Source organism: Magnolia sinica, chromosome 18 (genome assembly GCF_029962835.1).
Source record: "Magnolia sinica isolate HGM2019 chromosome 18, MsV1, whole genome shotgun sequence".
Lineage (NCBI taxonomy): Eukaryota > Viridiplantae > Streptophyta > Magnoliopsida > Magnoliales > Magnoliaceae > Magnolia > Magnolia sinica.
Genome location: NC_080590.1, coordinates 13,007,021 through 13,034,038, shown reverse-complemented (window position 1 = coordinate 13,034,038; position 27,018 = coordinate 13,007,021). Strand labels below are relative to the sequence as shown.

The following is a 27,018-nucleotide window of genomic DNA, read 5'->3' as shown; positions in this document are numbered from 1 at the left end:
GGAGGGGGGCGTCACTTGAATTGGCATTCCCCCTCTTCCGCTCTCTCTCGCTGTCTATTTCGTGATAATTCAATATGTATGTGTGCAGATGTATGTTACTCCACCTGACACGGATGCTTATGCGATTCCAAGAGTCTTAGCACCAATGCCTCAGAAGGTAAAAGATTCGTTTATCCATCTTTCCATAGAGGAATGCATTATAGGATGTTTGGTGTTTTTGTTTCCAACCGCGTTCTGTTCATCACGGGGCCTGCCTTTCGGCAGTCAGGATTGTTTATCCAGGCTTTGTGTGAATTGCTGATGGACTGGAAATGTACCCAATTGGAGCTATCCAATTGGTTGATTTCTTCCTATTTGGTGCAGACTATTGGGTATAGTTTATTTTGAACCGTCCATTCACGGACCAATTATTAGATCCTTATTTGTCTGATGGGGTGGTATTTGCAGCATTGCTTGTCCATGGAGGGGTCATAAGTTGAATGGTCTGGAATGTGGGAAGGTGGGCCTCACCTACAGAGAAAACTACTAAAATCCACTAGTTCGGGATAGGCATTCTATTCCTTATTACAAGTGGTCTCTTGGCCGCATTTTTTGGGACCTGTTGTTCTTTATTCATATCCCCATACCACCATGGAGCAAGAGTTCTAATTTCCATCATCCTCCATACTGTTATGGAGTTAAAGGCTTCCTGATGAGGCATAAAAGACCCAATACAATTTTCTCCTTTGACCCAATACAATTTATTTGTTCCAGGTATCATTTTTTATATATAAGGTCATTCGACTAAAAATGCTTGTTTGATGTGTGATATTAGGTGGTATGGAATTACAATGGATTAATGTGGTGCATTAAATACTTTTATAGAATGTTAAATGCTTCTTTAATCAAATGAACCATATATCTGTTTTATTTTTGTTTCAGGAATATAATCATATTTGTTGAAGTCCACTTCTCTTGTTGTAGATAAGAACTTGCTGAGTCAGGTATAAGTGTGTGCTTACCTATAGTCTTAGTTAATTTATATTTTTATTACTTCATGTATGGATTTGATGTTTAATTTATATTTTGTTACTTTATTTTACTTTGCTAGAATTCGTTAATTCACTTTAAACACATTTAGTCAGTAAGGTCCAACCATCATTTTAACATCAAAATTGACTTAATTATCTCATTTGTTGTAGAATGTCGTTATTAAGTAACAAAGCATGGATGGATAAACATAGGTTAAGTCCAGAATATTTGGATGGACTTATGCATTTTATTGAGTTTACAAAGAACAACGGTGGTGGATTTGATCATTATTCGTGTCCGTGTGTGAAATGTAGAAATGGGAGTAGGATATTCACTCTTGGAGAGATTCATGAGCATTTGCTCATTAACGGTATTGATAAGTCATACACACATTGGATTTTTCACGGTGAAAGTCTTGCGAAAAGTAACAAGAAACTATCATCATCGACATTTGAGGATCAATCCGATGATGAGTATCTTAGAATGGAGGAACTTGTTAATGATGCATTAGAAATATTGGAGAACATGCTGATACTCTTATGGATGATCTTAGAAGAAATAAAAATTGTCATGAAGACCTTGATGCAGAAAGACATAAGGCTTTATTTGATGATGCAAGACAATCTTTATTCCCTTCTTACCCTAGAGAACTCATAAAATTATCGGTTACTGTTGAGTTGTATAGTTTAAAGGCACGTAATGGTTGGTCGGATGACAGCTTTAATGATCGTCTTTAATTGGTTAAGAAGTTGTTGCCAGTAGAAAACACGTTGCCAGTGAGCACATATCAAGCGAAAAAGATGATCAACTCATTGGGAATGACTTATGAGACTATACATGCATGTCCCAATGATTGTATTATTTATTGGAAAGAGTATAAAGATAGACAAAATTGTCCAACATGTCATACATTGAGATGGAAGTCAGATTACTTGGCAAAGAAAAAAGGCGTTAGAGTTCCATCAAAGGTTTTGAGATATTTTCTTCTGACACCAAGGCTACAGAGGCTATACAAGTGTGCATTCAATGTTAAATATAATTTTAATATTATCCTATATACCTTTTGTTAAAAAAATTAATAAGTAAGTTTTTTCAAACTTTATTTCTAGTGTGCCATGGATAGCGGAGCAAATGACTTGGCATTCTCAACCGAAAGAATATAATGGTGTTATGCAGCATCCATCTGATTTATCAAGTTGGATAGTAATGAATAACAAGTGGCCAAGTTTTGCTGAAGAATTTTGTAATGTGCGTTTAGGGCTTGTAACTAATGGATTTAACCCATTTGGACATCTTAGTAGTGTCTACAATTGTTGGCCTGTCATTATAGTGCCATATAATCTACCCCCCTCGATGTGTATGAAAAGAGAGTTTTCAATGTTAACGGTATTGATACCAGGTCCAAAAGGACTGAGTAAGGACATCGATGTCTACCTACAACCGTTGATTGATGAGTTGAAGAATTTGTGGCTTAATGGAGTGTCAACATATGATGCTCATTCAAAGATAATTTTTAATTTGAAAGCCATTTTAATGTGGAGAATTCATGATTTTCCTGCATATGGGAGTTTATTAGGATGTGTTACACATGGACAATATGCTTGCCCTGTTTGTGCCGAGGGAACCGTCGTTGAACGACTTAAGAGTGGCAAGAAGTACTCTTATTAGGGCCTTGAAGATTTCTTCCTATTAATCACGTTTTTAGGACCTAAAAAGTGGCATTCAATAATAAAGTAGAAGAAGGAATACCTTCTCATCGATTAAGTGGTTCAGAGGTTAAAGTGAATGTGATCGGTATTCAAATGGATATTGGTAAGTCGAAGGGAAAGAAACGAAAAAGTTATGGTGATGATTCAACTGGGAATATAACTGCTTGGTTCAAAAGATCGATCCAATTCGACTTGCCATATTGGAAGGTAATTTCCTTAATTTGTTATTTTCATTTACATGTATGTCAATGAATAAAAACTTAACATTCTATCATAATTGTGTTTTTGCAGGAGTTACTAATTTGGCATAACATGGATGTAATGCATGTTATAAAGAATGTTGGTGATCATCTTCTGTCGACAATTCTAAAAGTCAAAGATAAAACTAAAGATGATATAAGTGCACGCGAAGATTTGAAAAAAAAAATGAACATAATGAAAGACTTATGGCTGAAAGAAGCGGATGGCAAAACTATTAAACCAAAGGCACCATTTACTTTAAGTTGCAAGGAGAAAGAATTGTTCTGTCAAACATTGCATGACTTGAAGGTTCCAATAGGGTATAGTTTCATATTTAAATATCTTGTGAACTTACAAACTCTCGAGATAAAGGGACTAAAGTCGCATGATTATCACGTCATTATGTATCAGTTACTACCTGTGTCACTACAACATGCTTTCTCAGAATATAAGACGTTGCGAACTGTTATTCAGCACATCTATTACTTCTTTAATGTCCTGTGCTTGAAGACAATTAGTGCAGATAACATCATTGCCGTCAAACAACATGTTGTTATGGCAATGTGTGTTTTGGAGAAGTTTTTTCCTCCTTCATTCTTTGTTATTAGCGTTCACCTTATGGTACATCTAGCTGACGAAGCCTTAGCTTGCAGTCCAGTTAGATTTTGGTGGATGTATCCTTTTGAACAGTAAATATCTAACCTTGATGTGATTCATTTAGACTTTATCGTCATCATATATTGACAATATATTATTAATTGGATGCCTCCATCAGGTTAATGAAAAATAAAGATTTATAAAGGATACGTAAAGAATACAACACATCCTAAAGGGTGTATTGCAGAGCGTTACATTATAGAAGAATCTATTTTATATTATATGGAGTACATGCCAAACGGTGAGAGAGGAAGTCACAAGTATACGCGTCAAAGGTTCCTGGACGAGGATAGAGTGTGCGATGAAGAGCCTTTGGATAATAGCAAGAATATATACTTAACTAATATACAACATCAACAAGTACGCAGATGGGTTCTACACTGCTACGATGGAATTTATGAATGAAAAGGTAAGTAGATAAATTTTCTAAAATATTAAATCACGTATGTATAGTAATTGGATAAATTCTTACATATATTTTATATAGGAAGTATGAAATATATTTAAGACCGACCACATCAATGGGGCAAAGAAGAAAGGGCAATGTGTCGAAGAATAATGAACATGATTTCATCAATTGGTTACGAAAGGAGGTGTTTTTCTAATTAATTATTTATTTAATTGATATATTTGTTCATATATAGTTATTACTTTTTTCTTATTTACAGTTGGAGTTTGTTAAAGGCGAGTTGACTTTGAAACGATTAGTAGATGGCCCTACATTTAAGGCAAAATGCTATAACAAGTATCGTGTGAATAGTTTTGTATTCTCTCCAAGTGAATACGAGACTATTAAATCAACACAAAATAGTGGGGTGTCCATGAAAGCCATCACTAAATACAGGGCAAGTGCTAAAGATAAGAATTGTAGAACAAAGGAAAAAAATGCCGAGAATAGGAAAATTTTAAAAATTTACCATACGGTTGGCAGGCATGGCCACGCGAAAATCGAGAAAGAAATGATAAGTATTGATAGTTCTATATAACTTAAATTTTTTAGTTACTTTGTATTCTTAATAATTAACAATGTGAAATTCATTCAAATATAGCAACGCCAAAAGAAAGATGGAAACACCCTGATTAGTAGGACTGAAGTATAGATTAAAACCCATATAAGAAAGGATGGTTCTGTTCATAGTAATGCAACTTCACATGTGGTAATCTCGTTGTCTTAAACTTAAGTTTATAGAATTCAAATTTTGTGCCAATATATTACTTATGTAATTGTTTAATATTGCAGGAAAAAGTCAAAGAGTTACTTGCTAGCGAAGGAAGTAATTCCCACGACATCCTCAACGATCCATTAATTGATTTAAGTATTTGGTCCTGATACAAGGGGTCGTGTTCAAGGTGTTGGGACCACCGTTTCCCAATCACAAATTAGGGAGTTTACTGCAGCTCTTGAAAAAATCTCTTCGTATAAAAGAAAAGTAGAAGAGCAATCGTTCAAAATTCAAGACCTATCTTCTAAAATAGATTTTCTTATGGACCAAATTGGGGGTATCAAAGAGATAATTCAGGTCAATTTTCATTGAAATCCTTCTTTTTAAAATTTAAATAGTAATATTTTTTTTTCAATTATCGTATATAACACATGGTGTGGAACTTTATTACAGCAGCAACGCATAGATTCGGTTCAACCGGAGAATCTACAATCGACTGGTGGACCCTCAGTTGGGAATCATCAATGTGTAGAGAGAATGCGGACATGCAAGTTGTACTCTTGCCGTAAAGAGCTCATTGCTTAAGGGCGAGTTATTTTGGCAGATGAGCCCCAAATGATTTATGGCAAACCTCTTCAGGAAGATCTTTATAAGGTTGCCATTGATATCATTATCAAAGGAGACATCGAATTGCCCAAGCCAGATGGATGTCATTTGACTCTAGGCGAAGTTGGAATTAGCTCATTTGTTGCATGGCGTCATTACTTTACTGAGTTCACCGATTAGCGACAATACTTTTTGGGACACTTAACCTTTTTGGACTGTATATATGTTTTGATTGTATAGCGTACTTGATTAGTTGTTTCTATAGATTGGACATGATAGATGTAATGCAGGCTTGTGACAAATGTGTTGACGGCTTCGATCATCACTGCATGGTAAGGAATTATATCACAGATAAAACACTTTACTGAAAGTAGACTCTACCAGTTTGGCTAACATTGTATTGTTGTTGCCTATTTTTAGGTATCTGTATAGGAGAGATTTGCTTCTTGCATTAAAGTTCAATATCATGAATGATTATATGCTATCAGGTTTGTCAATTCAAGAGTTCAATATCATGTTGTTTATCTATTGATCGTTTGGCCTGAAACATCAGATTGCTTGATGGGTTTTGATTTTTAAGCTTTTTCTGAAAAATTTTCAACTGACAATCATGTGAGTTGTAAAATCTTATGATCAGTTTCAACGTCCTACCTTCATCACTCTTTTCTAGATAATATCATTATCTGGAGGGTTGGCTATTCCTTCTGAGTTGGATTTGGACTTTGGTGTGTTGTTATTATGGTTTTTTATCATATAATTTCATTGTGAACAAGGAACTACAGTGAGAGTGGAATTTGGTGATTCCACCACTTTTGTAGATCCTTCTGATGCCCACACGATCAGCCGGTCCTTTCCCCATACGTATGGTCAGCTTTTGGCTCACTTCTTGAGAGCAGCTGCCAAGGTCTCTAAGGCTCAAATCATAACAGAGCATCCACCAATGAAGTACGTTCTTCTTATTCACACTCTCCTCTTTCCTTTTTTCTTTTTATTTCATATTATCAGAATTTGAAAATCATAATGCTCTGCTTGTTAATTTTATTAAATAAGCTTTTTCTATATTTGTGATTTGATTTGAGCATCCACCAATTGACGTTTCTAGCTCCCATTTTCAACAAGCATTCAGTCTTTAATTTCTGGTCCCATGATGTGACTGTAATGTGGCAGCTATTTTTCGATTATGATAGTCTTCTTTCAAATGTTCACCCTAACACTAAATTGCGTAGGTTATCATGGCTCGTGGGTGCTTTGATGATACTAAGGTTGCAGAAGAAACCTCTTGTTCTTTTGATTTTTTTAAAAAGGATTTTCGATGTCATAATTATGTTTATAAGTAGCTTTTCATCAATGTTTCACAGGGAGCTGTGCTGGTCAAAAGTTTGGCTACCAAGGAACCATCTGCTCTTGCCTTGGATATTTATTACAAGCAGTATTATCTCTGTTTGGCTGCTGCTGCTACTGCTACTATCAAATGGTAATCCAATTCTACATGCATTTCAAGTTGTATGAATCACATTACGTCAAGCTTGAATGAAATCTTTTGTGCAGGATGATAGTGTTAAATGGAGAGCATTGCAAGTTATTTCAAGTTCACTTGGTATTCACTTATTAGGTTGTATATTTTCCTGGTCATGGGAGAGAAGAAGATGCCCATGAATTTTTGAGGTCAGCTGTTTAACTATTTCTGGAGTTTATGCTGCATCCATCTGGACATATATTTTATCATTTCAAATGCATGTAATGATATCCTGTTAATGGGTGATTTTGGCAGGTATGCTATTGATACAATGCGCTCTAGGTTGACAAGGAACTTATTATTTTAGAGCAGCTGCAGCGTGAAACAATGACAGTGGCTGGAGATGGCGGTTTGTGCAGTTGACTGGCATATTTGGGCTACCGAGGCTTCTATTTCTAATGGAGAAAATTTTCAAACTCTGGTAGTGTGCTGGATGATACACAGGTACTTAGAAATTGCAAGTCGACAGGTGTTTGATGGAATGCCTGTGAAGATTTTTATCTTGTGGAATTGCAGGTCGTGATTCTCTTCAATTCATGATTCTTTTTTTCTCTTTTTTTTTCCAGATAGTTCTGATATATAGAAGGAATTTTATTTTATTTTTCCAGATAGTTTTGATACAAAGTTTAGACACTTGTGTTGTACTTTATTATTCCTCAATAAAATTTATTACTTTCCTGGCAAAATAAAAAACTGCATGATCAATACACAGTGCACCCATCTTAATTTGAGATCATTAATATCATTTTTATGTATTGACATTTTCTAATTATTTTTATGTTTCTCAGTTATCATCAAACACAAGCTGCAGCTGTTGTTTCTCCTTTAGTTCCAACCAGCTTCTTTCTAGCTCCTCCTCAGATGGCAACACAAGGTGGGGCCCTTTACTCCCAATTGTCTGTAATGCCACTGAAATCTAATCTGATAGCTCCCTTTGTATCATGGAAGCTCTTACAAGATCACAACACGGTGAAGGTATGCTTCTCTTCTTCCATCTCTTCCTTTCAGTTTCTTTTAAATAGCTTCTAAAAATAAAGTCATATCTATCTCTTTGTTGATGGAAGGAGTGATGCCAGAGTTGAAGAGCCCAGAGTTATTAGAGAGCAGCCTTTATAGGTAAAGCACACAAATCTAATTTCCCTATGGTTAGATATATGTCCATATGTGCTTTTGACACGTTTAGTTTCCTTCAACACATTTTTAGGTACAGTCGTGAGGTGATAGCTTCACGAGACGGTCCATCTTCGACTGTATGATCGCCAGTTCGATCTCGGTTTTCTTCTGGAGACGTACGGCCTACCTGCAGTACAAGTGGCATTTACTGGAAGACCCGGAATCGTACTCGGTTTTCATTGATAGAAGGGCTGTGAACAACAGAACCTCAATTCGAGCCGTTTTGGAAGGGCTAGGAGAGGAAAGAGTGAAGAGGATGAAGGATAAGATAGTCGAGTATATACCAAAGTTTGTGTACACCGCCCCCAAAGAGGGGTTGGCCGGTATGAAGGATGTGTTTGATGTTTCCCTTGAAGGGGAATTGAGAAGATTCCAAGAGCAGAGAAGGACATAAATGGAATTAAAAAATTGGGAATGGGAGATCTTGTATGTTGTATTTTGTACTTATCTTGGGTGGGGTATATTGATGGAGGGACAGGATATTGAAGTAGATCGGTGGACGGTTGGATGGATGTGGTTGGTGGATTTTATATTGATTGGTTAGCTGCAGAGACAGTTATTAGTTGCTACCACAGTCTCTGTGGTTAAAGATTATTATGTGTGTGAATCATTCTATTGTCCTTTTCTTCTATTTGTGTAATTATCTAGCATATAATACAAGTAGATTACATACCCCACTCTCTCTCTCATACAATGAACAAAGGGGCTTAAAATTGTTATTAAAATTCCATCCTAAAATCTGACCGTTGGCAAAATTAATAAGCATTCAAAACCGTTTCTGAAATTGTGCCTAAAATGTGACCGTTGGCACCAGAACAGTTTAAAACCGTCCCTAAAACGGTACCCAAAATGGTTCTAATTCTTTCCTGATTTTCTGCGACGCCTCATTTAGGAACGGTATTAAACTGTTCCCGAAGCATTTAAGGACGGTTTAAAACCGTTCCTAAACGATGATTTTGGTGTAGTGTTGGATGTGGGCTATTCATTTTGGCACCTTTAATGTGGACTGTCCATTATGTGTAGGCCCACCTTGATGTGGGTCATCCATCATGTGGGGTTCATTATCAAAATAAATTTTCCATCATGTGGAGCCCACCTGCAATGTCCACCGTCCGTCATGTGAAGCCCACCTTTGATGTGGATTGTTTATTGTGTGGCCCATGGTGGGCCCCACCTTAGATGTGGGTTTTCCAGCATGCAGGGCCCACCTTCAATGTGGGCCATTCATCATTAAGGGCCAACCTTTTCTGTGGACCGTCCATTATATGGGGGCCCACCCTTGATGTTATTATCCATCATGTGGAGCCACCTTAAATATTCACCCCCCATATGGAGCCCACTTTTGATATAGATCATCTATTGTGTGGGGGTCACCTTCAATGTGGGTCGTCCATCATGCAGGTCTATTTGGATGTGAACTGTTGATGCAATTTTTCGGTAGACCCTAGTATACCTGCACATAAGAGAACAAAAAGACAAAAGGAGACCCTAACTAATACAGGGAACCCTCCGATGCCTAAGTCAAGGACCTGAGTCTTTGTAGGAGATGATTTTAAGGAAAAGAGTCACCAATTGTATATAATAATATGTGTATATGTATCTGAATGTACCTTTCACCGTCTAGGGACTTCCTTATATATATAGTCGAGAGGGAAGATCACACGAATGGAAAATCTTCTTTATTTAGAGGGGAGATCATGCCGTTGGAGATCTTCCCTGTTGGAGATTTCTAATTCATCGGGAATCTTCCCTTAGATCACGGGCATCCGAGATCTTCAGGGGAAGACCTCCAGGAGAGATCTTTGGGCCATTAGACTTGGATAAGATCAATAAGTAGTTGGAAGCTGATAAGCTCATCCGACTTTTGGGTAAGATCGGATGGATGAGGCGGATGACGCCTCTGGGGTAGACTATACCGACCTATGAGTAGGTCGGGCTATGGTCGAGCCAACCTGTGACTGGACCGACCTATGAGTAGGTTGGGCTACGGTCGAGTCAACCTATGACTGGACCAACCTATGAGTAGGTCGGGCTATCCTATTGATCGGCTCTTCCCCGTCAGTAGTTCTCTTTCCGGTAATTTTATCCACGGATTCGTACTGGTTGTATATTTGACTCATCTTTATAAGTCACTCTATTTTTTCCTCAACATTAATCATTCACCATTATAATACCACTTTTAATGTGGACAATTCATTACTTAGCTCCGCCTTGATGTGGGGTCATCTATAATATATGCAGGCCGTCCATCACGTGGGCCTTATTTTCAATGTGGATCATCTATCATGTGGGGCTGTCATTTATTGTAAGGAGCCTACCTTTGACGTGGACAATCCATTATATGGGCTCAACTCTATTAGGTCATCTACAATGTAGGGCCCACGTGAGTTGTCCATCACGTGGGGCCTCAGGGCGATGAGTAGAAAGAGCAAAAAGTTAAAATGCAAGGACGCGGATTTCCTGCGAAAGACTTTAGCAGGGAGTTCCTGCGTAAGACTGTGTGGATCCTACTTAGTTGTTTGTGTGAAATCTAACCCCTTTATTCGTTTTTTAAACTCATTTTATGAAATGGGACAAAAATCGAGGAGGATCAAAAACTCAAATGGGCCACACGATAGGAAATAGTGTAGATTTAGTGACCACCGTTGAAATATTTATATGTTCATAAAAGTTTTTGACGATATAGTTTTTTTGGTTTTTTCATTTTATCTAAGTGAAAATGACCTTATAAACGGTTTAGATGGCATATAAACAGCAAGGTAGAGCCTAGGAAGGTTTCAATAGTAGGCATTCCTTTCCCCACTGTTTCATCTCCTATGGCCCACTTGAGTTTTGGATCCTACTTATTTTTGGTAGAATGTCTTAAAATGAGGTCGAAAAATGGATGGACGGCTTTGATTTCTCACAAACATCACAACGGGGCCACCTAGAATCTTTGCGCGGGAACTTCCTGCGAAAGGCTTTCGCAGGAAATCCGTGTCCAAAATGCAAGGGCTTGGATAAGAAACTTCCATGACATGAGTTTCTTCTATAAGGGTGCTCGTCAAAATTAACTTCAAGCTACAAAGGTCTTTTATTAAATTAAAATGTTATTTATTGGGTGGCATCTCAACGTCCGAACAGGCCCCACTATCTTCACACAAGGCATTTAATTTTGACCATTAAATACATTTCTTTTGGAGTACAGATTTGTGAGCTTTTATACGGGTAAGATTTGACTACCTATATGAATCTTGAATGAGTAGGGAGGATCCTATGTTTATCACGAATAAGATTTCTTGCTTGCCGCCCACTGTGATAGAGCCACGTCATCACTTTTTGTTTATCACAAACAGAGGATTCCGAAAGTGTACCACTAGATGGATAATTTTGATTGAAAGATTACCCTTCTACGTGTGACATAACAATACAACTCTCTACAATATTCCGTCTTCAAGCTCCTCCGATGTATAATCTCCCTCGGTGCACATTCCATCCATGTTGGAGGTGGTCATGGTGGGCCACTAAGGCATGATCCCCGCTTACACAGACTGAAAACCAATGGATAGAAGATTTATAAGAAACCAGTGGTTCAGTTATCTAGACCATTAATCTCTGAGATATCTCTGGCATGAAAATAGACCTCTAAGAAGACACATACAGAAAACATCCACGTCCAACTGAGAAAAGGTCCAACAATATTGATGACTGGCGCCTGTGCTTTTTGTGGAGTGGTCCATCCATCTTTGGACCCAACAGATCAATGGCCTGGATCACTGAAACGTTGGGCACAAACCCAAGCATTCGGACCATATCCTCGGGTTGAGGATTCAGACCCTTTATCTGTTTTGACGTAAGTCAGGGGTAGACCCAGGGTGCGGTATCTAGCTAGGATAACTCTTACAAGTCTACACCAAATATCACGGACAGATAGCATTAAATGTCAGCTTTCTCGTTTTCTACCCACTTCTATCTCCACCCAGCTCAGAGAGAGAGAGAGAGAGAGAGAGAGAGAGAGATGGGGGTTTACCATCCGAGTTCTTTGTGGCCCACCATGCTTTCTGTATCATCCACTCCGTCCATCAGGTGAAACCCTCAATGTTAGTCTCTAAGGAAATTAATTAGCCCAATCCACAATTCAGGTGGGACACACCCAATGAAATAATCGGAAGGGTAAGCCAAACATAGGTTTGTGCGTGGGGCCTATCATGGTTGTATGTATTCCATCTGACTTGTTTCATCAGGTGAGCATTACGAGTGGAGTGGCCCATCTAGACTGTTCTGGTTCTTGGATACGTTCGGTAAAATGCCGCACCTGATGGACGAAGTGGATGTCGTCATATAAAGGGAAAGGTGGCCCCCACAAAGCTCGGGTATCGTGGACACGGATTCGGTAGTGACACCGACAGTACTGGTCGGTGCTAGAAAAGTTTTGTGGCCCAGCATGATGAATATTTTTATTCATTCCGTACATCCATTTTGCTAGTTCATATTAGGGAACGAGCCCAAAAATGAGGTGGATCTAATTCTCATGTGGACAACACCATAGAAAACAGTGAGAATTGAACTCCCACCGTTAGAAAATTACTGAGGGGCCAAAAAGGGTCCGGATAAAGCTGGTATTTGTGTTTTCGTTCACCCACGTCTACGTGACCTATTCAACGGGTTGGATGGGAAAAAGCATTACAGTAGTACCTAAGAATTTTTTAATGGTGAATGTTCATATACAATTATCCCTTGGTGTGGTCCACCTGAGATTTGGATCCGCCTCATTATTGAGATTGAGCCCTAAAATTATCTGGAAAATGGATGGACGGCGTGGATAAAAGATATACCTCATGATGGTGCCCACACGGCTTTTGTGGTATCACTACCGAATCTTTTCCGGGTATTGTACGTGGTGCGTACAACGGGTGTTGTAGATGACGCTGGTACCTCATGTACCACATAGAAACGGCAATACCTCCTCGCCAGGCTTTTACAGAGAGAGAGAGAGAGAGAGAGAGAGAGAGAGGAGATACATGCATGAGAATTGAGATCACAAGGGAGGAGTACGGCTGCCAGATGTGGCCGATTTCTAGTGGTAACCTGGAAAACGAGAAAAAGACAAATTTCTCGTCCCATTCCGTGTCTTGTGCACGATATTATCACGATACAATGCCTTTATTTTCGTCCTATATATTACACGATAAATTGCAAGTAATCGGGGTATTTTGCTCCCTGTATTGGAAAAGTTAAACTCCGACAAGCTGTAGCTCATCCACCGAGCACGTTAAGATGGACCGTCCAACTTGTGCGTCCTGATGTAGATGGCGCATAGCCGGAAAATCACTTTTATCGGACCATCAAGTGGTTGGTTACGTAGAAAACGGTCGGCTGTCCGGCTTCGTAAATGGTGGGCCCACTGTAATGTTTATTTTCCATCCAAACTAATGAAGGGAAAATACAAATATCAACTTGGTCCAAAACTCCTGTGGTCCCCCAAAAAAATTCAACGGTAAACGTTCAATGGCCATTGTTTCCTGTGGTTTGGTCCACTCAGAATTTAGATCTGCCTCATATTTGGGTTCCTTCCCTAAAATTGGCTGATAAAATGGATGGACGGCACAGATAAAACTCATACATCGTGCTGGGGCTCACATAGCTTTGACACTAGCTAGCTGGCTGATGTTGGGGTCACCAGCCAAAACCCATCCGCATGAACGCCACGCGCGGGTGATGGTTGTACAGCAGGGAAATGGAACGAGGAGCTTCGCGGCATACGTACTTACACGGAACAGGTGTTCAAGATCCTGACCATTCATCAGATCGTGCGCACATGAGTATGCCCTGGCCCATAAAGCAAACTAGCTCATCCACCATGCACGCTTCACTGCTACGCGGAAAATGTAGTGGAAAATGACCAACGGTCCATGTCAAATGCACGTGCGGTCTGCCTGATCAGTAGAGCGGCCGAAATTTGTGCCAGGGCAAGAATTACCTGATGTCGGGAGCTAGGGCATGCTCATCTTGTGCCCTACCACATGAATGGCAGTGATCTCGTACACGTGTGCCTGGACGCCCCTTCATCCATCTCACACAGAAACGAGTGCGCAGCTCCACTCCTAGGAATTATTGGGACATGTAAGTTCCTGTAGTCGGAAGCTGTGTGAGGCCAACGGAGATACCCTTGACATATCTACTCCGTCCTTCAGTTTTACAAGACCACAATAATGAATGAGTCTAAAAATCAGGGAGATCCAAAACTTATGTGGGCCACACCATAAGAAAGAGTGAGAACGGAAACGTCCACCGTCGAAACCTTCCTGGAGCAGTCCATAATGTATATATGCTATCCAAACCGTTCATAGGGTACAAAGTTTCCAATGATGGGCCGTCCAATCTCCGCCTGATCTTTTATATTCCTGTCCTATTGTGGTCTTGCCAAAATCAGACGGAGTGGATTTCTAACGGGCATCTTTGTGGGCCCACACAGCTTCGACTACAGAAACTTACTCGTGGGAATTATTGATCCTCAGTCGTTGGACATTATACTTGTGTTTTCATTTTGGACAAGGATAGCCCACTTGGTGAATGGACGGGGCCAACTTGCCAGCCCAGGCCATTTATCATTTTCCCTGGCACGTACGGGGCCTATATTTGATGCCCAAGCCTGCCCGTTGGGCCGAATTTGCGGGCCTAAACCCTAGTCATATAGAGTTGGACTCACTGCCACCCTATTGAATTCGTTGATTTTTTTTGTTTTTTCATGTGGGCAGTTCATGATATATTAATTAATTGATGGGTTAAGCATCATTTCAGTATAATTATTATAATTATTGTATTTAAACCATAGAAAGTGGGCCCACTGTTTGTATGTCCAGTTTGAGTTACACATTTGCAACACATGTACAATATATATATATATATATATAACAAAAAAGTACATTGAGCATTTATTCGAAAGTTAAAGTTAAAATAATAATAATAATAATAATAATAATCATAATAATAATAAAATTCAATATTCAATGGCAACATAAATGTAAAAAAAAAATAAAAATGAAAATAGTGTCAAACGATCAATAGCATAGGGTGAGCAAACGATTTTAATGGCTTCTATAATAAGAATCACTTAATACCTTTAACAACAAGCGAACGAGTGAAGCCAGTTTTGGTGGCCGGATTTCAACTATTATATATATTTCCAATGGATACACACCTTCGGTAGTTGAGAGTTCAACCAATTTTTTACCTTGCCGCTTGAGATATTCAGTTATAAGAAAAAAGTTAAGTTAAAATGCATGGTAAGAACGCACCAACACATTAACAAGTCTGGCCCAAAATAAGATTGTGCCCTTGGTTACTTGAGTCCTCTGTTCTCCTTCTCTCCCTGCTTGCATATCCCTGGTCTAGGCTCCTTTCTTCATTTTTGGCTGGCATTTCATTAGTCCTTAATCCGGTTGCGTTGATATTTAGGATGTATAAGCTATATATATAATCCTAAATATAGCTTACACATCCTAGTCTGCGTGGGAATTTAGGATGTGTAAGTCATCAAATTATATATGGCTTACACATCCTAAATATTGGCCACTTAGACTTAAATATTTCATGAGTCCTAAAGTGGCTAGCCCAAATTTGCGGCAAGAGATAAAAGGACACGAATGGAATTCATTTCGGCAACTGAGGTGAACGTCTCGGTGTAATCAATGCTATAAGTCTGAGTAAAGCCTTTTGCAACAAGGCGAGCTTTATATCGATCAACAGTACCATCGGGCTTATGCTTGAGAGTGTACACCCATTTACAACCCACCACCTGTTTTTTTGCAGGTAAATTAACAAGTTTCCATGTCTAATTTTTCTTCAAGGTAGTCTTCTCATCCATCATGGCATGCTTCCAGTTCAGGTGTGCTAAGGCAACATCCACCCAGGTAAGGAGAGATATGGAATCCACATTGGCAATAAATGACTTGTAGGAAGGAGAAATTGAGCGATATGAAACAAAGTGGTGGATAAGATAAGAAGTAGAAGGATGAGTACATTTCCATAGAGAAGCGGGAAGGTCCGATGCAAAAATGGATCACAGAGCCACGAATGATGGTGATGGAAGTAATGGGGCATCGACGCTACTCCGCTTCTACTAGTGATAAGAAGCATGTGGTGGTGCTAGTAACAATGCTTGAGAGCAAATATAATCTTGTAGGTGAGTTGGTCTAGTATTGGGACGAGTAGAATGGCGAGGTAGTGGTAGTGGGGGTGGTAAGAAAGGAGGAGACGAAGATGTGATAGAAGATGGAGGAGATGAAGGCGACGAGGGATCCATCAGTAACAGAGTAGAGGATGGAGGATCTAAAAGGGTATAAGAGTGACATGAGGGGATGAGGAAAGAATTGAGGACTTTGGAGAGAAGAAATTCAGAGATTCAAAAAAGGAAACATCAAGGGTGACATAACGTTGACCAGGATCAGGATTAACAAATTTGTAACCCTTTTGGTTGGGAGAATACCCAACAAACATGCATGGAATGGAGCGATGAGATAACTTTTTTCGGGAAGGAGAAAAGTCATGCACATAAGTGGTGCACCCAAACACCCTAAGAAGGATATAAGTTACATGATGTACTTTCCTGAATAAAGAAATAGGAGTTTGAAAATTGAGAGCAAAGTGAGGTAGTTGATTGGCCATGTAGCATGCAGTGAGAATGGCATCTCTCTAATATCGTTGGGGAACATGCATCTCAGTAAAGAGACATCGAGTAATATTTAAAAATTGTTGATTTTTCCTCTCGGCTATCTTATTCTGCTGAGGAGTGGAAGCGCAGGTAGTGTTTGACTCAATGCCATGTTGGCGAAGATAGGCAAGAAAATCAATAGAGAGATATTCTCTGCCATTGTCACAATGGAGCATCTTGACGGTGGCGCTAAATTGATTTATCAACCAAACATGGAAGGACTTAAAATTTTCAAAAACTTCGCTTTTATTTTTTAGGAGATAGATCCACATTATTTTGGTAGTGACATCCATAAAAGAGACAAAGTAACGAAATCCCATAGAAGAGGTAATAGGAGATGGTCCCCACACATCGAATTGAATGAAAGAAAACATAGGAACGAAATGTTTATTTAAAACCAAAGGAAAAGAAACCCATCTTTGTTTTGACAAAGCACAAATACTACATTGAAATTTCTTAATGTTATGCTAAGAAAATAAAGAGAGAAATAAACTACGTATAACTGAAAAAGAAGGATGGCCATAACTTCTATGCCATCGATAAATATCCTCATGATTGATAGAAATGAGATTAGCAACAGCACAGGGTTGAACACTCCCATCAAACTGGTATAGGCCAACACAATTTAGAGATGACCAAAATCAGATGAGATGAAGCAATCGAATAAGATGACCAAAATCTAATGGCCATCAATAGAAGTTTCAAGGTTACAAAAGCGATGGCATTGATCTACTCTAGGTCTAATGGATGTGATGGTTGCTAGATACAGATGAGTATACTACAGAAGCATAATTTAGAGGTGATGATGTTGAGTGGGTCCGAAGGGTTGAGTTAGCAAAGATGGTGCTGAATTCAAGCTGCGATGGTGGAGCCGGGCTGGATTCTAGTATTAAGTTTGGTTCTCAAAGGCATAACAGAGGTGGATTTGGTTTAGCTTAACGACAATAGTGGCAACAGGTCTTACTAGATTTTAACTAGCAATGGTGGATTCAATTGGATATGTGATGATAATGGTGTAGTTATGGCCAAACAAGATGGCAAATGTTGTGCACAGCTGGTGGACAAAGTTGGATTTGGGCATCGGTTTGATTAGAGATGGCATTGGACGGTGGATATGATATATTATAATCGTCTGATGTTTTAAATTTGTCTCTAACTGGTCTATCGATGACATCGAGAGACCACTCGATTCCATCGAGCAGCTGTCAATAGACCACTCAATTCCATTAAGAAAGTCCCATTTTTTGGCCTTCTCGCGGACCAATTTTTAGGTCCAAATCGATATGATCGAAGGTGGCTTTGATCCCATTGATGAGACGTTGATGGCACTCGATATGATCGAAGCTTTCATCAACTAACTTGTGCAGTTTTGTAGAATTACAGATTTTGTTTTGTATTTTAGTTTTAATCCTTTTTTAAAGTTTGTAATTCGTGATTAAGGTGTTGAAAAATATGCTTAGGGCTTTCAGTGAGCAAATGAGAGTTCCATGTAAAACCTTGTGTTCTTTATATGCTTGGTTTTTTTTTTTCACCAAATACCTCTTTTCATTCCAAACTCAACATTTTTACAAAGATGGACAATATTTCGAGCTGCTACCAGGAGAAAAACAACCTAACAGAAACCTACCATGAACCATAAAAGGAAAGTGTCCGATACATCTCCATATGCTTGGTTGATTGATCTCTTATTATTTGATTCTAATTTGGTGTTGCTTTCGTGCATCCCCAACACTATCGTTATGATATCATGTTAAACCACAAGAGACTATCGGGAAACGTAACTTGTCTATTTCACTAAAAATAACATGTATAATGACCCAGGATTTTGGTGCATAAGTGTACACATGCATGCATGTACACTTGCATTCATTAAAGCACACAAGCATACATCCATGCATCCATGCATACATGCATCCATCATTATATGAAACTTATGACTATTGATATGCATTTTCTATCTAATTAGGGTGAACATTTTTTTTGTTAGCTTGTTAGTACACCCACTGTCAGTTCACACTTCACTATTAGCCACCCCCTCTAGGAAATCGATACCAAGACCTCAGTGTTCAAATGAGGTATCTTTCACTCAGTCTACCACTTGAGCTATGGATCTGGGTGTAATTACAATGAACATTGACTTATGTAATTGTTAATTATGTGATTTCTGTGTGTGTGTGTGTGTGTGTGTACATACATACTTGCACTCTCCTCACTTATGCCTACGAACCCAATCGTCCATTCATATATTCATCCAATATTAACTGTTGAACATGCATTAACTCACCTAATCTTTCACTTGTCTCTCCATGTGCACGGTCGTGGTATATTTCTCTAACCATCAACCTAAACTTTTCATTCAATTAACCTTCTGGCAGATCTATAAAACTAATTTAAAAAAAAAAAAAAAACCACATTGTACTTATTTATTAGTGAAAGTGACCATACGTTAATCTAGTTACGTGATTACACTCCTAAACATCTAATTATCCCAATCGTATCTCACCATCTAACCATATATCCCACTTGTATCCTCCAATTGAGTCACTTAACTGTCTATTTCATAGCTTACAAAGTATAATCTAAATCCACTAGTTAGTATCCAAATGGAACTCTCTTGCATGTCACGTGAGATCCAAAAAAAGGGAGCCATTGAAATTCTATTTTCGGTCCACCATCAAGGATTATATGTCGATATTAGACTCATTATGTAAAGTTTGTCAAGTAGTGGATCATAGTTATGTTCTACCCCAATCTAACGGTCCGAGTATAAAATACACCCAATTAAACATTGAAAGATGAAAAGGAAAAAAGGCATGAAGCGTCTGGACCTTGTAAAGTAAGTTGGTATAAAAGTAATAATGAAAAAAAAATTGAAATAGAGAAGTATAGGTGAGTGTTATTCATTCACCCATTTCATTCATATCTAGCCATCCATCCTTCAATCCCATCAAATATCCTAACCATTCATCATCTAAGGCAATTCAACTTAACTTATTTCCCCAACCACCATTCAATCCAATCCACTTATTCATCCACCCATCTAAACTATTCATATGTCTCAATCATCTATCTAAACCAAGTCTTCATTTTAAACCACTCTATCACCTCATTTGTTCATGCATGCTTGTGTGCATCACACCTTATATGAATTTGTTACACACATGTACACCAGTTAACCAGTTAATCACCACATGAGTACGTATGTCCATGTATAGCATATGCATGTGCGCACTTATCAAACCAAGAGAATGGATGTGGGAGTCCATATCCCTTATTTTCATCCAGCTCAAACGGTTTCTCTTATTATTTTCGTTTTAAAAAATATAAATAAATAAATAAAGAAGAAGATAAGAATGAAGAAATGAACAGTCACCCTACCCAATTTCTCCCAGCGTGTGGCCGACTTAAGTCTTAGACCTTCCTCATTTTTAGACTCACGCCCTATCTTAATATGATAAATCAAGGGAACGGGCTAGATTATTTTTTTAACAAACATCATAGTGGGCCGTTGATTTTAATTGTTAAAAAATAATAGTAAATAAAACATTCACAATAAATATCACATGTTACCGTGTGATGAGGGGAGTCTCGCCCGAATTTCTCTATCACTTTCGTCTTCTTCTCACCTGTAATGCCCCGTCCAAAAAGGGAACAGTGTCCTGAGGCACTCACGTGCGAACCGACTCAGGACCGAACAATTCTATCGCACGTGTGGGCTTAAGACAGGTTAATTAACCCCAATTCACCCTTCTGTACAATTTAAATTAAATTAAGATCAGGCCGAGCATAGGCCGTAAAGCTAGTCGGCGGAGCCATACTTGGCGACTATCCGTGTCGGCTGTGTATTGCTCAAGGAAGATCCAAAAATTCTGAAACTTTGTCAGACCTTTGGGCTCGCTGGGCTTGTGGTTCCACACAAACACCAGGCCCCAAAAATACCCAAAAACCATCGAAGAGTGTTGCCCTACTAGCACTTATAAACAGCAAGTCGCCTGGCCAAAGTAATAAAAACTTAAAATTTAACCAAATAACCTTACTGCTTAAGTTTACAAATCCAGGCATTCCAACCATCGGATATCTTCTAAATTCACACCGAATGTCGAAAATAATTGTAGGCCCGCGCCTACAAAGTCTGGCCGTTGATCGTGGAATGGTAACCATTGATCGCGAATCGGGTCGCTGCGGTAAAACCCCGAATCCGTTTGTAATCAAACTTCTCCCAACCCTTCATCAGGCCATGAGGCACCTATCTCATGTATCAGATGGTCGGGGGGCCAACAGGACAGTCTCAATAGCCAAATTTGGGTCCAATAGGGCCATGGTAAGCATTTCTTGAAACTTAGGGTCAATGGACATATTTGAGCATATATAAGTCCAGTCCTTCTCTCTCAACCCATTTTTTAGTAGCTAAGAGAGAGAGAGAGAAAGAGGAGAGAGAAAAGGGGGGCATTTCACTTACGTGTGGCCCTGGTGCTCGGATTTTGTCAATTCTGAAGTCCTCTCCCCTCCTCCGCCAGAAATCTTGGTTAATCTCCGCCGTTGGAAGAAGAAATTCCAACCCATCTAAGGTAATTTAAGATTTCTCACTCTATTTTCTTGATTTCTACAACATGCATGTAATTCTTGTCCATCCAATGCAATGCAAGGGCCCAGCACCTCGAGCTTGCGGACCCGGCGTCACTAGGATCTTCTCAGCAACCTCCGGTTAAGTTTAGGTAAGGACCATTACCTTTGGGTAGCCGGTTATCGCGCCTAGTATAGGTTTAACGAACGTGTTTAGTGTATGTTGGTGCATGTGGCTGAATTTTCTTTTTAGACATAATTAAGGTGACAAATGAGAGATTTTTGAAATTTATGGGAAAGGACTTGACCCCAAACCCTTAATTAAACTTAATTGTTCATGTGCATGCTTTGTTGGTTTCAAGTTTGTGAATTTTCCTAATTTAATGATGATTACTTGTGTTTCTTTTATATTGGTCTTAACTATGCCCAATATGCTAACATGTATTACTAAAAATGGTTGTTAAATGTTTGATTTCATGAATTCCTAAACTTGTAGTTAAGCATGCTTTGTTGTGGACATGTAATTATGAAGAAGTGTCGAATTGGTCGATTCACTTATCTGGATTGTAGTGTATGATCGAACCGTAAAATGCATGATAACATGTGGGGAATTTATTCTAGGTGTTTTGCTACATGACTATCCATATAATTATATGAGCTAGAACATGTTCTGTGGAACCTGTAAATGAAATAGAACTTGTGTATGAAGCTGCCCGTGCATTGATTTTGCTAAAACTATGTCTGCTTGATGTGAAACGTATGTATGGATGTCGTGATTGGTATGTATAATACATAATTCCCCTATGGATTGGCCGATTACCTGAAATTATCTGGGCAGTCCTTGTTAGACTTGTCCCTAAGTGAATCTGGTCTAATAGTTGAACCGTAGGTTGTTGGCCATAGTTGGACTACACGAGATCATGTTCTCAGGCTGATTAGTTATAGTTCAGCCTGTCGGGGCATATTGACCACTAGTCGACTATCTTGGTATGTTAACCTTATTTAATCATGCCTGTATGAACCCAAAGTACTCTAAGACTATTGTGCCCATTTTAAAATATGATTTACGGCCCACAAAGTCTCATGAGCTGGGAACGGTGGTATGGGACACTATGCCCATGCTGTCAGCCTACGCTGGGGTGACGAGCCTCCCCGTAATGTCCATTAAGCATTTGGACTCGTGAGATAAGAACGGTAGTATGGGACACTGTACCCGCACTGTCGGCCTATGTTGGGGTGACGACCTCCCTACAGTAACCGCGAGTAGGACATATAAGTTCCAATTTTGATTTCGTCTATGTTATATTTTGTTCGAGATTAACAACCCCAATATAAGGCTAAGGATCGCGAGAGCTACATGGCCATGAACCTCGAGCCGCACGATCGGGTCAGGGCAATAACTTCAGTAAGGGTATTCCAGTTTTCCCAACCTATTGGAAAAAACAAGAGAGAGAGAGAGAGAGAGAGAGAGAGAGATGGTGCTATGAGACCGTCAATAAGGCTATTTTCATGATCAAATCCGAGTCAATTATGGGTCAGGTTCAGATAAATCTAGCGAACAAGGTGGGTGATCCAATCTCAGACACGAACTTTTTAGATACTTGTTTATATATATATATATATATATATATATATATATATATATATATATATATATATATTAAATCATTTTATTTATCCTCTGAAATTTTTAAGAAATTCATATTTATTTGCTACATATATTTTGTTGATGGGCATATGAAAATATATTGATCATATCAATCTATTTGAAATAAATGAAAATTCTGGATTATATATTTTAATATATGAGTTTGTGAAGTAATGAATTTATTTAAATTAGTAAATTTGAATTAATTCCAAGATACTCTTAATTAATGAGTATGTTAATTATTAAATTTAATCATGTAATTGATATATATATATATATATATATATATATATATATATATATATATATATATATATATATATATATATAATTTCAAAGGCTATTTGGGGTGAGGGATTCAGGCAGGGATTTGTGAAATTTATGGATTACAAGTTTTCCAATTAAATTTTTGTTATAGATTTATTAAATTAGTGGATTATTTAACATATGCTTTCATAAAATTCACATATTCAAACACAGATTATTAAAATGAGAGACGCTGTTAAAGTAACATGATCATTACATTGTTAATTTTATGAATTGATGCAATCAGTGTAATATTTTTTTTTTTGTAAAGATTAAAATTTTAATTTTAATTTTAAAATTCTAAAGAGATAATTAATTTAAATATTAAATGAATTCAAGTTTAAGAAATTTTTCACAATTTTGGAATTGAAACTAAATTGATTAGATTTCTATATTTTGAAATTTTAGTGATTAATATATATATATATATATATATTTAAAACTTTATTAAATTGAAATTTTAATAAAGTATAATATTAGATTTTAAACTTAAAAATCTTCTCCTTGTAGTTCAAAATTTTTGTTTAAATTAAAATTTAAATAAATTTATCGATTAAACCTAAATATACATTCTCAATGAATTATCAAAAAGAAATTAAAATTAGTTATAAAATAATCAAGTTATTTCAATATATATAATTAAATTAACTCAAAATAAGAATTTTGAGACTCGATTATAATTTTCAGCAAATCAGGGGAACTTTGTCATAAATTTCTATATTATTACGAAATACAGTCTGTACTTTAAGAAAATCCAAATTTACAATGTGTTATAGTAAACAGCTTTTTATTTATTTTAAAACAATTTCAGAGACTGAATTTTAACAACATTGGTTTTCTACAAATTTTGTATAGGACCTGCATTATTGTAGGGAAATCTAATCTATTAAATCATTTCATTATTGATTTTGGATTCATTCATGACATACGTGCATATTTATTTATTATGAAATTATAAAAAAATAAAAGAAAAAGAAAACGGTATCAACAAGTAGGGCAATCGTGTCCCTTAGGTGAAAAACCTTAATGCCAGCAAGTAGGGCAATTGTCTCCCTTGGGTGAAAGACCCTGAAGCCAGTAAGTAGGGCAATTGTGTCCCTTAGGTGAAAGACATTAAAACCTGTTGGATCTTTCGGAGTCTCCTTTGTGTACGGCATATGAGTACAATTATGTGCGTGGACATATGTTAGAGGGACAACTGGAGCAGTAATCTTACCAGTTAACATATAAATGGGTCCCTCACTATGAGGTACTAGTGTGTGGGTGTTAATGCAACGTGGCCATCCACTTTGATATGGTGTTGTAAGAGATGATGATTACTTGATTTCATTATTTATGGAATTCATGGAAAGTATGGTATTTAGAGTAATCTTTATGATTCCGACATTGCATACATGGTATTCTTAATATTCGTATTTGATTTGTGTTTTAATATGAACTTTAAGTATTTCGTTGTTTATACATATGATTTAATTTTAGAAATTTCATATTTGGGTTAGATAAGATCCCACGAGATGTTATGCTCATACCTAAAATAACAGTGTTTCAGGACTCGGAGTTTAGTCGGGGCCAAGCAGGGTGAAGATCTAACCATTGGCTTAGTTGTAGTCATATCTGTATTTGTTTTTGAAAAAAAAAATGTATAGCAGGAATTTAAAAGTGAGTTTATATTGTAATAGTTAGAAATTATATTGGATGAATGTTTGTTTGTTGTAATGATTTTTATTTAAATATGGTTGTGAATGTTTAAATTTATATCATGACCTGGAATTCGGAGTCGAGTCTGGCCAACTTGAGTACCGAATTTCAGGGAGTGACAACATGAATATATAGATGTCGAAGATCTATAAAGAATTTATAAAGATTTGAATAGATACACATCTTAACCAAAAAAAAAATCCTAATATAGGAAGATTACCCTAATTCACACTTGCATTTGAAAACTTCTAAGAAAAAAGATCTATGACATATAGGGTAGGGGAAGAATGGCTATTAGACAATAGACTTGAACCATAGAGGTCTTTGTTTGGCAAAGTCTAGTGTCCTTAAAAGGAACCGACATGGATTTTTTTAAAGAATCATGCACAAATTTTTTTGAAAAGGTCAAGGATATATATTTGGGGAACAAAATGTAAATGCTAAGATTTTGTCAAAAGCTTTAATTTCTCCTCATCTCAAGCACAAAGTAAAAAAACAATAAGAGGCGAGTTATTCTACAAGATTCGGTGGGCTCACCTTGGTGTGCACATGGCATCCAACCTGTCTAAACTGGTCTTTCCGCCGTGAAACTTAAATGCCTCAAAGATCAGGCCAATCCAACCATCATATGGGCCATCACATGAATTTGGAGGGTTTTGGGTGGTTATCATATTTTTTATGACATGTCCCACGTAACAAATGGATAATCCTAATATATTACCATCTCATCATTGTGGTGGAGGTTGCCAAATTTTTACTCACCCATATTCATGTTCCCAAACAACTTTTTGGCGTATGCCGTTCTGACTTGTCATTTCATTATTAGATTGCCTTATGTAGTGTTAAATTTAAAAAATTAAAAAAAATAATAATAAACTCCATTTTCTACCCTCATTCCTGACTTAAGAATCTTTTCCATTACTAGCTCGTGTATTTGGGTGTATTTTCTTGGTTTATAACACTACGCCAAAATTGCGGATTTGCGACGGACCAAATTCGTCGTAAAACCAAATAAACGACAGATTTTGTCCGTCGCTTGGTCTGTCGCTTTTTACTGGGTCGTTTTTCCTTTTGTCGTTTAATCTACGACGAATAAGGTCCGTCGCATATGAACGACGGATAAAATTCGTCGCAAAAAATAAAAAATACGTTGCTGAAATTCGTAAAAAACCAATTGAATTATTCGTCATTTAAAATAATAGCGACAAATAAGGTCCGTCGCTACTATGAGGAGAGCATCTCGAAGAAATTAGCGACGGATTTGGTCCGTCGCTAAAATATCTATAAATTAAAAAAAATATATAGCGGCAGTTTTTTTTTTTTTTGAATCTTACACCTGATAGTCATTCATTAAATAATTCACATGATTTTTTTAATAAGAATGCTATTCACAAAATTGATAGATACACAGATTTCTTAGAACTTCCTTTCAATACAATTGTACCTTGTATGAAAAAACAAAACAAGGGTTGCATCTGAAAATATATGCAATGAAAATGAGAAGCCTTACTACGTAACTGAGGTAGAGCACTCCACACTACCAAATGAAAGAAATCTAAAAACAAATCAAGGAGGATCACTAACCACAGAACCTCAAACATAGGCATGGAATTCTCTGGTAAATCGGGAACTTTAAAGTATAAATTGCAGAAAGATTTTTCTTAAATATTGCTTCTCTAAGCTAACTTGGGAGTGCCCTTTAATTTTCTTCTTACATTTTTTTCACTTGTAGTAAAACCTATACCCTTCATACAAGTTACTTAGAACCAGCTATGGCATAGATGCATTACCCTTTAGGACAAAATATGCATTGCACTTTAAGACATGGCCAACAAGTGGAAGAATTTCATTAATGAGATGATCTTGTAAAAAACATTGAACAAGAAAACAACACAACACAAAGCCGATTGGGGTAAGCACCTTGGGAACACCGGTTCTGTTTTTTGGTAACTTTTGGGAATGGATGTTCCATCAAGCAAAAGAGCTTGTATAAGAAAGTAAAGTGATTGTATAATAGAAATTATAATAATGGTGCC

General features: G+C 37.5%; 1 protein-coding gene and 1 long non-coding RNA gene across 5 annotated transcripts; both read left to right on the top strand.

Annotated features, from left to right (window-relative positions):
- The first annotated feature begins 894 nt into the window (after nt 1-894).
- Nucleotides 895-6,110, top strand: LOC131233833 (uncharacterized). The gene is made up of 3 exons (XR_009165366.1): nt 895-983; nt 5,435-5,718; nt 5,807-6,110. It is a non-coding gene; the product is annotated as an uncharacterized LOC131233833 (long non-coding RNA).
- Nucleotides 6,111-7,092: 982 nt separating this feature from the next.
- On the top strand, nt 7,093-8,750 carry LOC131233723 (uncharacterized). 4 transcript variants are annotated; one of them, XM_058230509.1, is made up of 4 exons: nt 7,093-7,346; nt 7,691-7,877; nt 7,967-8,018; nt 8,107-8,750. In XM_058230509.1, exons 1-3 carry the CDS (start codon nt 7,246-7,248, stop codon nt 7,970-7,972), a joined length of 294 nt encoding a protein of 97 aa, XP_058086492.1. In that variant the 5' UTR covers nt 7,093-7,245; the 3' UTR covers nt 7,973-8,018; nt 8,107-8,750. The 4 variants fall into 4 exon arrangements, 2 of the variants coding, with proteins under 2 accessions (XP_058086492.1, XP_058086491.1); XM_058230508.1 differs by having other exon boundaries at nt 7,093-7,418; XR_009165334.1 differs by having other exon boundaries at nt 7,098-7,346; nt 7,714-7,877.
- The last annotated feature ends 18,268 nt before the right edge of the window (nt 8,751-27,018 follow it).

Coding starts and splice junctions, on each gene's coding strand:
- LOC131233723 (XM_058230508.1), top strand. CDS start 7,246: ATGGCGGTTTGTGCAGTTGACTGGCATATTTGGGCTACCGAGGCTTCT. Junction 7,419..7,690: donor TTTATCTTGTGGAATTGCAG/GTCGTGATTCTC, acceptor TATGTTTCTCAG/TTATCATCAAACACAAGCTG.